At 40.3% G+C, this 15863-nt stretch overlaps 1 long non-coding RNA gene and 2 gene segments (V, D, J or C); 2 read left to right on the top strand and 1 right to left on the bottom strand.

Moving 5' to 3' along the window:
• Positions 1 to 1582: 1582 nt before the first annotated feature.
• On the top strand, positions 1583 to 3303 carry LOC109975961 (Ig kappa-b4 chain C region-like). The segment is given in 2 exon segments: positions 1583 to 1704; positions 2787 to 3303. A coding segment is annotated over 1 exon segment (306 nt).
• A 1946-nt stretch (positions 3304 to 5249) lies between these two features.
• Positions 5250 to 5551, bottom strand: LOC109977894 (uncharacterized). Its single transcript, XR_010666888.1, has 2 exons — positions 5443 to 5551; positions 5250 to 5335 (listed from the first exon to the last, which is right to left on the bottom strand). It is a non-coding gene; the product is annotated as an uncharacterized lncRNA (long non-coding RNA).
• Positions 5552 to 13210: 7659 nt separating this feature from the next.
• Positions 13211 to 15023, top strand: LOC109975630 (Ig kappa-b4 chain C region-like). The segment is given in 2 exon segments: positions 13211 to 13424; positions 14507 to 15023. A coding segment is annotated over 1 exon segment (306 nt).
• Positions 15024 to 15863: the final 840 nt, after the last annotated feature.

Here is a 15863-nt window from a genome sequence, read left to right as displayed (position 1 = left end):
TGTCATGAATACTTTTTTGGCACGCTTCTGTTGGGGTGCCAAGCGTACTGAACCGACTCTAAAGGTTGGAGCTAGACACACTGCAGTCTGTTGATTGGTCGAAAGAAGAATCTTCACTTGACAGCGGTAATAAAGGACAAACACAAAACGCACCACGTTTTGGAGAGAGTCATTAAAAGGCTGTTTTTTGTTTTTATGGGACTATATGTCAGCGCGTAGCTCTGCCCCATGGACGACCTGGGAGATGCAATCATTCATTTTTATTTACTGTGTCACATTCTTCTTCTTCTTTATTGAATGTCTTGGCTGTCTGTCGTGCCGCTGTTGTTTTATGATGTACGGTTGGCTGTTGAAACGCAAACAAGATCAGGGTTTACCGTGTCAGACTGTACTGAACCAAACCAGACCGCTTGGTGGAAACGGGGCTTTAAGGCCCAGGTTCAGTTGGACATTTGTGAACACCTTATAGAGGCAAATAAAACCACATAAAGTGCAGGCTGGCTCTTGTATAGTGTTTGCTTCCTCTCTTATTCAAGTACTGCTATGTGTTGCTTTTATCCGTCCCTAAACATTGGCTGTTATTGTGTAAGTTGAAAAGTTGCTTTAGGTAAAAGAGTCTGCAGGACAGTAAACTAAACTGAGCGCACATTCGTGAGTGTGTGTCCTCAGTGAAGTGTGTCAGTCTCTGCAGAAGCTTCCTGCTGCAGCAGTCAGTCTGGTTTCTGTTCAGGCTGACTGAGGGAGGTTTTTGTACGACGCTTTTTCACTGTGTGAACACAAACTCACTGTTGATGATATGTACACTCTGACAGTAGTAAACTGCTGCGTCTTCAGTCTGGACTCCACTGATGGTCAGAGTGAAGTCAGAGTTTGATCCACTGCCTGTAAAACGATCTGAAGTCCCTGATTCTCGAGTGCTACCATCGTAAATCAGCAGTTTAGGAGTTCCTCCATCTTTCTGTTGGTACCAGGCTAACAAGGGTTCGCCAAGAGGAGTAGCTACATCCTCACTGGTTGTACATGATAAGGTGACGGAGGCTCCCAGAGCAGATATCACTGCTGCAGACTGAGTCACTGAGACCTGTCCTCTGGACTCTGAGGAGACAGAGACAAACACATGAAGCAGCATCAGGGTTGTGTGGGCTTCATTTCAGAGAGACGGATGTTCATAGAGGAGAGGAGTTTGATTGTCTGGACTTTACCTGTGAAGCAGCAGCAGAGGAGGAGAGTCCAGATGAGGACGCAGATCAAAGTCATGTTTTTGGACGAGGAGGAGGAGGAGGATTTCTGTGGCTCCTGTTGTGATGAAGGACAGCTGTCAGTCCTGCAGTGTTCAACTCTCAGGACTTTAAACTCTCCCCGAGCACTGGAGCATGCTGCTGCTCATGCAAAGTGGCTCTTTATGGAAATGCTCTGACTAACTGGGGACTTGGATTATACTAATTATAAAGTTAATTATTTTAACTTTCAATAAGACATGTTTTTAAAACCGTGTTCATGCTTCTGGAGAAATCCCCGGAATAAAATGTCTTAATTTTGAATATTAATGGGAATGTATTCTTTATACTTTTCAGTTCATTTGAAGGTTTTGCAGACAAGAGCATTTTTTTTACTTTCTTTAGTGAGAGGTTTTTGTACGGCGACTCAATGAGTTTGCATCACTGTGGTACACATTTGGTGGAGGAACCAGACTGGATGTTGGAAGTAAGTCAAATATTAACCCTTTGTATGTCAAGAGATTATTTTATTTTGAAATGGAAGACTGAAAATGACTGACCCAAACATTTGTGTGCATGTTTTTCTCTGTATTTAGACTAAATTGAATTTGAAGGATTTTAGTTTTTAATGAAACACAAAATAGTCAAATCTGAAGCCAGAGTCATCATTTGTTCCAGAGTAAATGAGTGTTATCATTGTAAAGGTGAAGTTGCATCTTGAGGGCTGGTAGTTTGAGTACGATGTGTTGAAGTCAGAGAGCCGTGTCTCTGTGCAGTGAGAGGTTTTTGTACGGCGACTCAGTGACTTTGTATCACTGTGGTGGACTTTTGGTGGAGGAACCAGACTGGATGTCGGAGGTAAGTTTCTGTTGATTTCTAAACAGTGTAATGTAATCGTGATTTTTTTTTTTTTCATTTACAATATAAAGAAACATTTATACATTTTTACATTATATTTTTTTCCTGTTTGTGTTTGTCCTCCTGTACCATCTCAGGACAGATCGTTTACATTCAGTCCAGCAGCTTCAGATTCATAAAAAATAATTCTCTGGTTTCAGATATCTATTCCACATCAACGATAACTCTTAAAGGCCTTTATTTCATTTTGTCATTTTGAATAAATTGCTCAAAGGGAAGTTGTAAGAATTTTGAATGAAAATGTTAAAAGTCTCTGATCTCTTTCTGCAGATTATGTCACTTAAGATTTTGTTTTGCCTTTTATGATTTAAAACATGTTTTATTGATAGATTTGGTTCATGTTTCCACTTAAGAGTTAGAAAAATAGGTATTTCAAAGGTTTGAGTGATTTGATGATTTTTCAGCGTTTTTATTTTAAGTCCAGTGTATTCTGGTCTCTCTGTACGATGATCGTCTCTGTGTTGATTTGCATGACAGATTTCTGAGAGGGAAGTGAAACAATGTGTGAGTGACTGCTGAAGCAGAAAAAAACATCTGACAGAAACTCCTTAAAGGAGAAACTCTGCTTTCAACTGCAAAGGTGTCCAGGAGTGATGTGTTTGACTGACAGCTGTGTGGTTCCTGTCCTCTGTTCTGATTGGTGTCTCCTAGGTGAAGCCCGTCCCACCTTGATGGTTCTGCCCCCTTCCAATGAGGAGCTGCAGCAGGGGAAGGCCACGCTCGTGTGCCTGGCCAACAAGGGCTTCCCCTCAGACTGGAGTCTGGCCTGGAAGGTGGACGGCATCAGCGGCGGCAGCTGGGAGGAGAGCAGGGGCCCTGCGGTGATGGAGCAGGACGCTCGTTACAGCTGGAGCAGCACCCTGAGGCTCTCTGCAGGCCAGTGGATGAAGGTGGGCTCTGTGACCTGTGAGGCCACCCAGGGCTCCCAGACGCTGGTCTCAGAGACACTGAGGAGGGACCAGTGTTCCCAGGACTGAGCTGTATCACCTGGACTCTGCTGCTGGTTTCCCCCTGCCGTTGTTTCACTTCTGAAACTGCCCTCAGTTTGCACGCTAAATGCCTGCTTTCCCTCTCTTTGATTTTATGTTTCAACATTAACTTTTCTTGCCTTTTTTATTGACAGTTTTTCTTAAAATGAGCAAAAGAATAAAAATGGAATCAAACAGTGTTTGTTGTGCATATCTTTCATTTCTTAACAGTTACCCCCTAACCCTAACCCTTTTGAACGGACTTTGGTAAGTTCATCTAAAGAATAAAAAAAAAATAGCAATGGAAAACTTCCAAATAATCTTATATCATCAAAATCTGCTGTTGAAGATGGTGAAATGTCTCAATTTGATGACTGATGTGTTGAATTGTTAAATCTCTGAAAATAATGAAGGTGGGTAAGAAATGTGTTACAAATAAAACGGATGATATCATCAGCATAAAGTGATAAAACATTGCTTCTGGCATTTTGTTCAATGCCTGCTCTGTGGTTGTCAAAATTAGATTTAAATACATAAATTAAAATCATGAGAACACACATTGTGGAAAGTTTATTCAAAGGCTTTTTGGTAGGGTTAGGGTTAAGACTGTTCTGCATATTCTGTTGGGATGTCAAAAGAAAATGATTTAATACTTAACTCATAAAAAGAGATATTTATCAATGAAAACAATTCAAATGTTTTTTAATTATTGACAGTAGTAAACTCCTTCTTTTACCTGTGGGTGCTTTGGGTGCTCTGCTTTTCTTGGATATAATTAGTAGGACTCTTATGGAAACAAGTTTGGAACCAGACTAACCTTTCCTCTGCAGGGCACCAGTTTAGCTCAGTTGATAGAGCAGGCACTGTATTTTATATATTTGTGGCGACAGTAGCTCAGTCTGTAGGGACCTTGTTTGGGAACCCGAGGGTCGCTGGTTTAAGTCCCTGTACACGTCAAAGTATGGAAGCTGCCAGGTCCCAGGTCACTCTCCGAGTGCTATAGAGGTGTCCTAGAGCAAGACACTGAACCCCCAACAGCTCTGTTGTGCTCCCTGTGTCGCAGTGTGTAGCAGCCCCACTGACATCTCTCCAGGTCCTGATTGTGTTAGTGTGCACAGACATCATGTCCACAAGTTTTCAGATGTTACTGCTCTCGTGCACCTACTTACCCAAGGCAATAATCTGACCAACACAAACATAGATTGAATCTTTAGTCAGCTGGTGTGATGCATATTGAATGTTGGAAAGTATTATTGATTTTAGAAGAAAGAAAGACGATGTTTCCCCTCATAGCAGATCCAAACTGTCCAGTTTCATAAATATGTCGATGTCTTCATGGACAGTACATTAAATTGGAAAAAATAACCCTGATGTGTCTTTAAAGAAGGCTCAGTCAAGACTCTTAAGGAAGCTTAGATCCTCTGATTTTAGCAAGAACCTTCTGTACGTTTTGTATCTTGGCTAGTGTCCTCTTTTATGCTGTACTGTGCTGGTGGGGGGGGGGGGGGGGGGGGGGGCAGCATCTGTTTGGATGATACAAATAAGATCAATAAGCTGATCAAAGAGGCTGGCTCTGTGATCGGCTTTACCCCACACTCTCTTGAAGTCACCTTTGAGAAGAGAACGAGGACAACACTAAAAATCTCTTCATAAATATCTGACATATGCCAAGGGTTCATTTTGAAATGCTAAGTACTGTATAGTGGAAATATATGATATTGAATAACTGATTGTGTAGTTTTTGTATTACAGGGAAGAGGTGATGGAAACCAGTCAGTGTAGTGTTTGAGTGTGTGTCCTCAGTGAAGTGTGTCAGTCTCTGCAGAAGCTTCCTGCTGCAGCAGTTAGTCTGGTTTCTGTTCAGGCTGACTGAGGGAGGTTTTTGTACGACGCTTTTTCACTGTGTGAACACAAACTCACTGTTGATGATATGTACACTCTGACAGTAGTAAACTGCTGCGTCTTCAGTCTGGACTCCACTGATGGTCAGAGTGAAGTCAGAGTTTGATCCACTGCCTGTAAAACGATCTGAAATCCCCGATACTCGAGTGCTACCAGAGTAAATCAGCAGTTTAGGAGTTCCTCCATCTTTCTGTTGGTACCAGGCTAACAAGGGTTCGTCGTCGCCCGTAGTAACTACATCCTCACTGGTCCTACATGAGACAGTGACAGAGGCTCCCAGAGCAGATCTCACTGCTGCAGACTGAGTCACTGTGACCTGTCCTCTGGACTCTGAGGAGACAGAGACAAACACATGAAGCAGCATCAGGGTTGTGTGGGCTTCATTTCAGAGAGACGGATGTTCATAGAGGAGAGGAGTTTGATTGTCTGGACTTTACCTGTGAAGCAGCAGCAGAGGAGGAGAGTCCAGATGAGGACGCAGATCAAAGTCATGTTTTTGGATGAGGAGGAGGAGGATTTCTGTGTCTCCTGTTGTGATGAAGGACAGCTGTCAGTCCTCCAGTGTTCAACTCTCAGGACTTTAAACTCTCCCCGAGCACTGGAGCATGCTGCTGCTCATGCAAAGTGGCTCTTTATGGAAATGATGGATTTCAATCACTCAATGAGCTGATCTGATGATGAGTCTTTCAAGTATTTTAAAAGTTTTCTGAAAAGTATTTCAGTAGCTTTAACAATTATTTTTCCACAAGTTTCAGTTTTTCATATACACAATTCAAACAACATTTAAACTATTCTTTAAAACCTGAAAAAGTATTTTGCCAACTTTTTTTGTGTTGCTTGTGTTTGCCCTTTCTCAAGGATTAAAAATGTTCTTTTAATGAGAAAAATGTTGAAAGTGGATACAACATATACAAAGACTTATCACAGAATTACAGCAAAATTCTGAATTTGTATTTTGCAAACCAAACTTCACTGCATCTAAAGTCTAAAACAAGTTGCTCATAACGTCTTGTTTTAAGTAGTGAAACGTGTCTGTTGTCACGGTTAAGCAGTGGTGACTGTCTGTTGAACGGTTACTGAGCTAAGAGAGGGAAGTGAAATGTTTCAGACCAGTTTCATCTTCTCTGAAGAAGACTGACAGATGCAGTCGTGTCCTCGGCTACCACTTACGAGAAAAAGGGTATTTGACCTCCCTTAATCGTCATTGATCTCTCTCTCTCTCTCTTTGCAGTGCTGCATCGGACTCAAACATTTGAGTCCAGTGTGCATCGGACTCAAACATTTGAGTCCAGTGTACATCGGACTCAAACATTTGAGTCGGATACAGCCTGACTTTGCAGAGTGTAAGCCTGGCCTAAACAGAAAAAAGTCATTTGGGAGATTTGGTTTTCCATCTAGCAGCACAAAAGTGTCAGCATGACGTATTTCTAGTCATGTGACTTCCTGCAATGTGACAATTGTACTAAGAACCCAAATGCACAAATCCAAACACACTTAGAGAAGATACAAAGTCTGTTTAATCAGAGGGGAGGTCAGTACACGGGAATCTAAATCACAAGCAGAGGTAATCAAAACGTTGGGCAACAGGCAGATCAGAAAATACAGAAAAAGGTCGGAATAATAATCGGAAAAATACACAATGAAAGCTGGAACGTTGTCATGAGGGAACAAGAAGAACTGGCATAGAAGGAGGGAAACACAGAGACTAAATACTCAAGGGGAGCGAAGACAACTAGACACAGGTGAGACACATCAGGTAATCACAGACGCAGGAGACACAGGTGAGAGTAGAAGAAAGCAAAGGATCTGAAACGAGATGCAGGGTAAGTGTCAAAAACACAAGATGTAAAAACATGAGAGTAACTGAAACCACACACTATCCTGGAGATGTGTCATAACCAAGGGGCAACCTCCGGTCTGGAAAAATGAAGCCTATGCCGAAGTACAAAAAACTGCAGTTCCTCGAGGTTCCTCTTGAGGCTGGCTGCAGAAGCGCCGGAAGTGCCATAAGCCCACAAAAAGCCCGTTTTTACCACAGGAATCAACATGTTTACAGCCTGGTTCAAAAAACGAGATATATCTGAGAAGTTGACGGCCCCTTCTCCTCACACTGTGGGGGGGGGGTGAATTTTTTTATAACTCATCGGATTTTATTCTATTAAGGAAAACGACTATGCCCATATTAGGGTTGTGTCAGATTTGATTGACAGCTCTGCGCGGTCAGCAGGTCAGGAGGCTAACAGCTTGATCCGTCTGATTTCTCCTCTTTCTTACTTCGTTTGGAGAGTTTGTTTAACACATATCTGACAACATACATGGCTTGCTGTGCGGTTAACAGACCATCCAACAAGTTGATGCTTCAGTTTTCTTCGGTAAGTGATATAGTAGTGTTATATTTACTGCTTACTCATGTGTTTATATTTATATAAACGGACCTAGCTTGTTTAGAGTTAGCTTGTAAACCAGTCGGCTAACTGTGTAGCTCATTATTTACATTATTTACATTATTTACATTATTTACATTATTTACAGTCAATGGCTTAGAAATGTTTGTTAAGATGTTGTTGTTGAAAATAATGAGTTTGTGTGATGTTAGAAGCTAAAGGTTCATCTCGGTGGTTATCTGACGTTATGATGAATGTTATACTCCACCTAAATGTGGACATTAAAAAACAAACTTTGTGTAGTAATTATCCGTCAGTAACATAAACTGAACTGAACCTAATGTGCTGTGTAGGTTATAGAGGATGACATTAAAGTTACATGGTTGATGTAGTGTATTAAGATTTGAGCAAACTGTTAACAAAAATCACTTTGTAAGAGCATCTGTAACCATTAAGAACTATATTAATAACCATATTAATTTTCACTGAACTCATACACAGAATATAGCTGTAGAAATATAAAATATAAATAACATATGGAATGAAAATAAGATATAAAGCACATAGATATAAAGTATAAGAAATAGTTTGAAGAATACAGCCATGTACTGAGCTCATGTTAATAATAAATGAGTTACTGTATGTTCTGTACTAAAGCACAGAGAGTTGGGACCTGTTAATGATTTAAATAATTCAGGTTATATTTGTTTCATGTTAAGATGAAGTACTATCCACAATAAACTGTTGAATTTTTCCTCACCCAAAATCTGAGACAATTTGATGTGGAATATCATTGTGTGAGTGAGAGAGCTGAAAACAGCATGATTACAATAATGTTTATCTTCTTAACTTTGAATAGATGTTGATTACCTGAATACTGGACCTTTGTTGTCTGGGTAGTACACTGTTGAATTTATAAATGTGCTCTTACACACAGATGAATACAGAAAAATAATTTGATGATTTAATAAATGATTTAATGAATAACTGATATTTTCTCTCTTTCTTTGCCATCCTGAAGACCTCTCACTTAAAGTCCATGTTCTCCTGGATCCATGTCACATGCTCAAGCTTCTTCTGAATGACTTTTCAACAGTCAAAGTTCTGGAGAGAGAAGATGTCCAGCAGATAAGACAGCAGTACATCAAGGAGCTCCACAGGCTTCAGGAGGAGGAGGAGGGTTTGCACCTTGGAAGACTGTATTCATGCTGTTCAAATAAAACTAGATCTCCTCCAAACAACTTGCAATCAAACTATTTTCTTCCCATTTTAAAACCCTTTGTCCAGTTTAGATGGGAGAAGTTGATATTATGTGATATTGATCTGGGAAGACTACATTTCTAAATCATTTTTAACTGTGTTTTTTTTCAAGAGTTATTGATCTTATTTACTCTCCATGTATCTTGATTTAAGAATGGGGCTGTGTTTAAGGTCATCATTTTGCAATGACTCTGTTCCATCCCATTTTAAGAAATGAACTGCATTAGTATTTATCAAAAGAATAAGAAGTTGTGTAAAAGTAGACTTCCTTCCCTAAGCTATTGAGTTGAGCATTAATGCACATTTTAGTCTTGGCATTTCAAATCTGAAATGTATACTCAGAAGTAGACATAAAGGAGTGCATTTATATAGAAATATTTATTTAATCTGAAAAACAACATGAAAAAAAGTCTGTTTTTACAGCAGAGATGAACATGTTTACAGCTTGGTACAAAACAAACAAATAGGTGTGATTAGCTCATGTCTCGATGGACACACACTGTACGGAGGGGTGAATGTTTTGATGACTCATCAGTTTTGATTTGATGAAGGATAATAGTTATTCACAATAAGACATGTAGCTGACCAGCTTGACAGATGGGCACGGTGTAATGGTTTGTCAGGAGGTTTAAAACCCGTCTCAGCTCTCAGCCTGTGGGTGACATCACTCAGGCCATCCGGGGGAGACCTCCCTCACAGCGAGCTGTTGAAGAGAAGCAACTGAAGTCCACCCCAGAAGAACCAACAAATACAGATGTTGTTGAGGCTCAGGTTTCTTCCTCTGTCTCTGCAGCTCTCTGGGCACCTCGATGGACCAGTCACCAATAATCCACACTGTGTCTATAGGAGAAATACAAAGGTGTTCAATTAATGCCTCAGACAAGACAAAATGTACAGTTAACTACATGTGACAGCTCAGGCTGTTTTTTTGTTATTAGCCACATCTGCAGGAATAATATTGAACAAGGTAGCTGCAGCTCATCATAATAGATGCCAGTCTTAAACACTATTTTTTCTAATACTTAAAGTTTTTGGTGTGAAGCTGACACTGTCCACAGACTCCATGACTTCACAGGTTCAATAGAAAACAAATGTCTTATAATAAATACTAAATATTTATTTTTCAATTGTCATGTTCACCTCATCGCTGTTGACATCAGTAAATATAAAACACAGACATTCCTCTTTTTGTCAGAACAGTAACATGAACTGTATGCTTTGTAATATTGATTTCTTCTGGATGTCTCATTTATTTACAGTTTATGGATAAAACTTTGTGAATGTATTTCTCTGCTAACACTGACAAAGTCTAACTGCTCTGACAAATAACTAATAACCATGATTGTATATTTAAAAAAGTGTAGTTTTAAGACTTTAATTAAACATTTGGGTTGAATATAATTAGTTTTAACTGTGTTGTAGAAAAGTTAAATGTTAACTTACTGTTTAGTTTTCTCAGGATGAGCAGGAATAGTTGATGATAGCAGCCTAGCTGTTAGATATACTGTCAAGTGGACCGCTGACGTCGAGCTGAATGGGCGGAGTTAAGTCCCGCCTTACTGCTGTAGCTAGGTTGATCCGAAGTTAGGTTGAGAAAGCAAATCCAATATGGATGCGGCCGTCGATTGGACTCATTTTCTGTCTATGTAACAGACGGGTCAGGGTTCGTCCAGTAATATTTACAGTCTATGGTCATGACGAGCCAAACTGTCCATCAATCCGATCACACACTGATGGTGATGCCTTCAGGAACCATTTGGGTTGCTTCAACTGGGGATCGAACCACCAACTTTTCTGACAACCAAACCACTGTACCTCTAAGCCACATCTTCCCCATAACATTGACATTATTATTTTTTTTAAGGAAGTATTAGCTTTAGGTAGTATATTGATTTTATAATATTGGTTCTAAATGAAATACGATGTCTTGAGTTAGTTCTTCTTATAATTATCTCCCATGCTTAAAAAATGTGTCCTTGTCGTTTTGTATGTTTCATTCATCTTGCTTTAAAGCATTGTCTTCTTCCGTTTGATGAATAGTTTCATATTATAATTATCAGTGTGTTATTTCAACAAGACAATGTTGTACCTCTGTCAGTATCATTTCCCTCATTCAGCCACCAGAGGGCAGCAGAGTACGTCTTTTAAAAATGGCCTTATATCCTGCTCAGTTCATCCACCAGACTCAGTTAATAAATCCAGACTGTTAAGTGAAGCAGCTCATTCAGTCTCCACAAAGACTCTCCTGTAAGGACTCACTGAAGAGGATCACTTTACACCTCATAGAGACGAGGTCTTTAGTAGTTCTTGAAATTAATGGTGATGTAATGGGTGTGAAGAAATATATTTTAGATTTGATGGTTATGTGTTTCTAAGAAGATGCTCGTGCATTTTCTTATCTATTTACAGAGTATATCAGTTTTCTACATATTGACTTGTTTTTTCTTATTTCAGGTTGAATATTTTGACTCCATTTTGACTGTTTGTTTCTTTTATGGATCCAGAAAGGAGCCAGTCAAGGTTTTGTTTTCACACACTTTGCATTGAATGGAGAAGCAGGATCCAGATACCTGTGATCACTTGAAAGGAAAAGAAACTGTGCCTTTGAGGTTTGGGACTTTTAATCTTTCAGAGTCACTTCAACTCTACAATTCACTTAGCAGACGCTATTATCCAAAGTGCAACACAAGCGAGGATCTAGAGAGGAGGAAACAAAGTCAGTAAGTGCAAATGAACAGCTTTCAGTCTGATCTGACACACAGATGCTGACAGGAAAGCACAACTTCAACAGCTGCTCTTTAGAGTTCTAATCAGCATCAAAACCATCCTAAATATCGTGATCATCATTACCAAACAACACCATCTTCATCTTCATCATCATCATGAAGGTTATTGGTATTCATAAAGAGCTGGGTCTTTAGCTTTTTCTTAAAGGTGCAAAGGGACTCTGCGGATCCAAGTTTGGAATTCTTTTCCACCACCGGGGGGCGACAGAGGAGAAGAGTGTAGTTAGAAACTTAAGAACCCGTCCGGTTCAGTTCGGTATGGTACACATGTATTGGTGTTTCTACTGTTATGAATACTTTTTTGGTACTCTTCTGTTGGGGTGCCAAGCGTACTGAACCGACTCTAAAGGTTGGAGCTAGACACACTGCAGTCTGTTGATTGGTCGAAAGAAGAATCTTCACTTGACAGCGGTAATAAAGGACAAACACAAAACGCACCACGTTTTGGAGAGAGTCATTAAAAGGCTGTTTTTTGTTTTTATGGGACTATATGTCAGCGCGTAGCTCCACCCCATGGACGACCTGGGAGATGCAATCATTCATTTTTATTTACTGTGTCACATTCTTCTTCTTCTTTATTGAATGTCTTGGCTGTCTGTCGTGCCGCTGTTGTTTTATGATGTACGGTTGGCTGTTGAAACGCAAACAAGATCAGGGTTTACCGTGTCAGACTGTACTGAACCAAACCAGACCGCTTGGTGGAAACGGGGCTTTAAGGCCCAGGTTCAGTTGGACATTTGTGAACACCTTATAGAGGCAAATAAAAACACATAAAGTGCAGACTGGCTCTTGTATAGTGTTTGCTTCCTCTCTTATTCAAGTACTGCTATGTGTTGCTTTTATCCATCCCTAAACATTGGCTGTTATTGTGTAAGTTGAAAAGGTGTTTTAGGTCAAAGAGTCTGCAGGACAGTAAACTAAACTGAGCGCACATTCGTGAGTGTGTGTCCTCAGTGAAGTGTGTCAGTCTTTGCAGAAGCTTCCTGCTGCAGCAGTCAGTCTGGTTTCTGTTCAGGCTGACTGAGGGAGGTTTTTGTACGACGCTTTTTCACTGTGTGAACACATACTGACTGTTGATATCATGTATACTCTGACAGTAGTAAACTGCTGCGTCTTCAGTCTGGACTCCACTGATGGTCAGAGTGAAGTCAGAGTTTGATCCACTGCCTGTAAAACGACTTGAAGTCCCAGATACTCGAGTGCTACCAGAGTAAATCAGCAGTTTAGGAGTTCCTCCATCTTTCTGTTGGTACCAGGCTAAGTCGGGTTTTCTGTTCGTAGTATCTACATCCTCACTGGTTGTACATGATAAGGTGACGGAGGCTCCCAGATCAGATCTCACTGCTGCAGGCTGAGTCACTGTGACCTGTCCTCTGGACTCTGAGGAGACAGAGACAAACACATGAAGCAGCATCAGGGTTGTGTGGGCTTCATTTCAGAGAGACGGATGTTCATAGAGGAGAGGAGTTTGATTGTCTGGACTTTACCTGTGAAGCAGCAGCAGAGGAGGAGAGTCCAGATGAGGACGCAGATCAAAGTCATGTTTTTGGATGAGGAGGAGGAGGAGGATTTCTGTGTCTCCTGTTGTGATGAAGGACAGCTGTCAGTCCTCCAGTGTTCAACTCTCAGGACTTTAAACTCTCCCCGAGCACTGGAGCATGCTGCTGCTCATGCAAAGTGGCTCTTTATGGAAATGCTCTAACTAACTGGGGACTTGGATTATACTAATTATAAAGTTAATTATTTTAACTTTCAATAAGACATGTTTTTAAAACCGTCTTCATGCTTCTGGAGAAATCCCCGGAATAAAATGTCTTAATTTTGAATATTAATGGAAATGTATTCTTTATACTTTTCAGTTCATTTGAAGGTTTTGCAGACAAGAGCATTTTTTTTACTTTCTTTAGTGAGAGGTTTTTGTACGGCGACTCAGTGAGTTTGCATCACTGTGGTACACATTTGGTGGAGGAACCAGACTGGATGTTGGAAGTAAGTCAAATATTAACCCTTTGTATGTCAAGAGATTATTTTATTTTGAAATGCAAGACTGAAAATGACTGACCCAAACATTTGTGTGCATGTTTTTCTCTGTATTTAGACTAAATTGAATTTGAAGGATTTTAGTTTTTAATGAAACACAAAATAGTCAAATCTGAAGCCAGAGTCATCATTTGTTCCAGAGTAAATGAGTGTTATCATTGTAAAGGTGAAGTTGCATCTTGAGGGCTGGTAGTTTGAGTACGATTTGTTGAAGTCAGAGAGCCGTGTCTCTGTGCAGTGAGAGGTTTTTGTACGGCGACTCAGTGACTTTGTATCACTGTGGTGGACTTTTGGTGGAGGAACCAGACTGGATGTCGGAGGTAAGTTTCTGTTGATTTCTAAACAGTGTAATGTAATCGTGATTTTTTTTTTTTTTTCATTTACAATATAAAGAAACATTTATACATTTTTACATTATATTTTTTTCCTGTTTGTGTTTGTCCTCCTGTACCATCTCAGGACAGATCGTTTACATTCAGTCCAGCAGCTTCAGATTCATAAAAAATAATTCTCTGGTTTCAGATATCTATTCCACATCAACGATAACTCTTAAAGGCCCTTATTTCATTTTGTCATTTTGAATAAATTGCTCAAAGGGAAGTTGTAAGAATTTTGAATGAAAATGTTCAAAATCTCTGATCTCTTTCTGCAGATTATGTCACTTAAGATTTTTTAGCCTTTTATGATTTAAAACATGTTTTATTGATAGATTTGGTTCATGTTTCCACTCAACAGTTAGAAAAACAGGTATTTCAAAGGTTTGAGTGATTTGATGATTTTTCAGCGTTTTTATTTTAAGTCCAGTGTATTCTGGTCTCTCCGTACGATGATCGTCTCTGTGTTGATTTGCATGACAGATTTCTGAGAGGGAAGTGAAACAACGTGTGAGTGACTGCTGAAGCAGAAAAAAACATCTGACAGAAACTCCTTAAAGGAGAAACTCTGCTTTCAACTGCAAAGGTGTCCAGGAGTGATGTGTTTGACTGACAGCTGTGTGGTTCCTGTCCTCTGTTCTGATTGGTGTCTCCTAGGTGAAGCCCGTCCCACCTTGATGGTTCTGCCCCCTTCCAATGAGGAGCTGCAGCAGGGGAAGGCCACGCTCGTGTGCCTGGCCAACAAGGGCTTCCCCTCAGACTGGAGTCTGGCCTGGAAGGTGGACGGCATCAGCGGCGGCAGCTGGGAGGAGAGCAGGGGCCCTGCGGTGATGGAGCAGGACGCTCGTTACAGCTGGAGCAGCACCCTGAGGCTCTCTGCAGACCAGTGGACGAAGGTGGGCTCTGTGACCTGTGAGGCCACCCAGGGCTCCCAGACGCTGGTCTCAGAGACACTGAGGAGGGACCAGTGTTCCCAAGACTGAGCTGTATCACCTGGACTCTGCTGCTGGTTTCCCCCTGCTGTTGTTTCACTTCTGAAACTGCCCTCAGTTTGCACGCTAAATACCTTCTTTCCCTCTCTATGATTTTATGTTTCAACGTTCATTTTTCTCGCCTTTTTTCTTGACAGTTTTTCTTAAATTGAGCAAAAGAATAAAAATGGAATCAAACAGTGTTTGTTGTGCATATCTTTCATTTCTTAACAGGTTAACAATTTTTGAACGGACTTTGGTAAGTTCACCTAAAGAGTAAAAAAACAAAATAGCAATGGAAGACTTCCAAATAATCTTATATCATCAAAATCTGCTGTTGAAGATGGTGAAATGTCTCAATCTGATGACTGATGTGTTGAATTGTTAAATCTCTGAAAATAATGAAGGTGGGTAAGAAATGTGTTGGAAATAAAACGGATGGCATCATCTGCATAACGTGATAAAACATTGCTTCTGGCATTTTGTTCAATGCCTGCTCTGTGGTTGTCAAAATTAGATTTAAATATATAAATAAAATCATAAGAACACACATTGTGGAAAGTTTATTCAAAGGCTTTTTGGTAGGGTTAGGGTTAAGACTGTTCTGCATATTCTGTTGGGATGTCAAAAGAAAACGATTTAATACTTAACTCATAAAAAGAGATATTTATCAATTAAAACAATTCAAATGTTTTTTAATTATTGACAGTAGTAAACTCCTTCTTTTACCTGTGGGTGCTTTGGGTGCTCTGCTTTTCTTGGATATAATTAGTAGGACTCTTATGGAAACAAGTTTGGAACCAGACTAACCTTTCCTCTGCAGGGCACCAGTTTAGCTCAGTTGATAGAGCAGGCGCTGTATTTTATATATTTGTGGCGACAGTAGCTCAGTCTGTAGGGACCTTGTTTGGGAACCTGAGGGTCGCTGGTTTAAGTCCCTGTACACGTCAACGTATGGAAGCTGCCAGGTCCCAGGTCACTCTCCGAGTGCTATAGAGGTGTCCTAGAGCAAGACACTGAACCCCCAACAGCTCTGTTGTGCT

Source organism: Labrus bergylta, chromosome 9, assembly GCF_963930695.1.
Source record: "Labrus bergylta chromosome 9, fLabBer1.1, whole genome shotgun sequence".
Taxonomy (NCBI): domain Eukaryota; kingdom Metazoa; phylum Chordata; class Actinopteri; order Labriformes; family Labridae; genus Labrus; species Labrus bergylta.
Note: the sequence above shows the minus strand (reverse complement) of the source record. Positions and strands in the feature narration are given on the sequence as shown.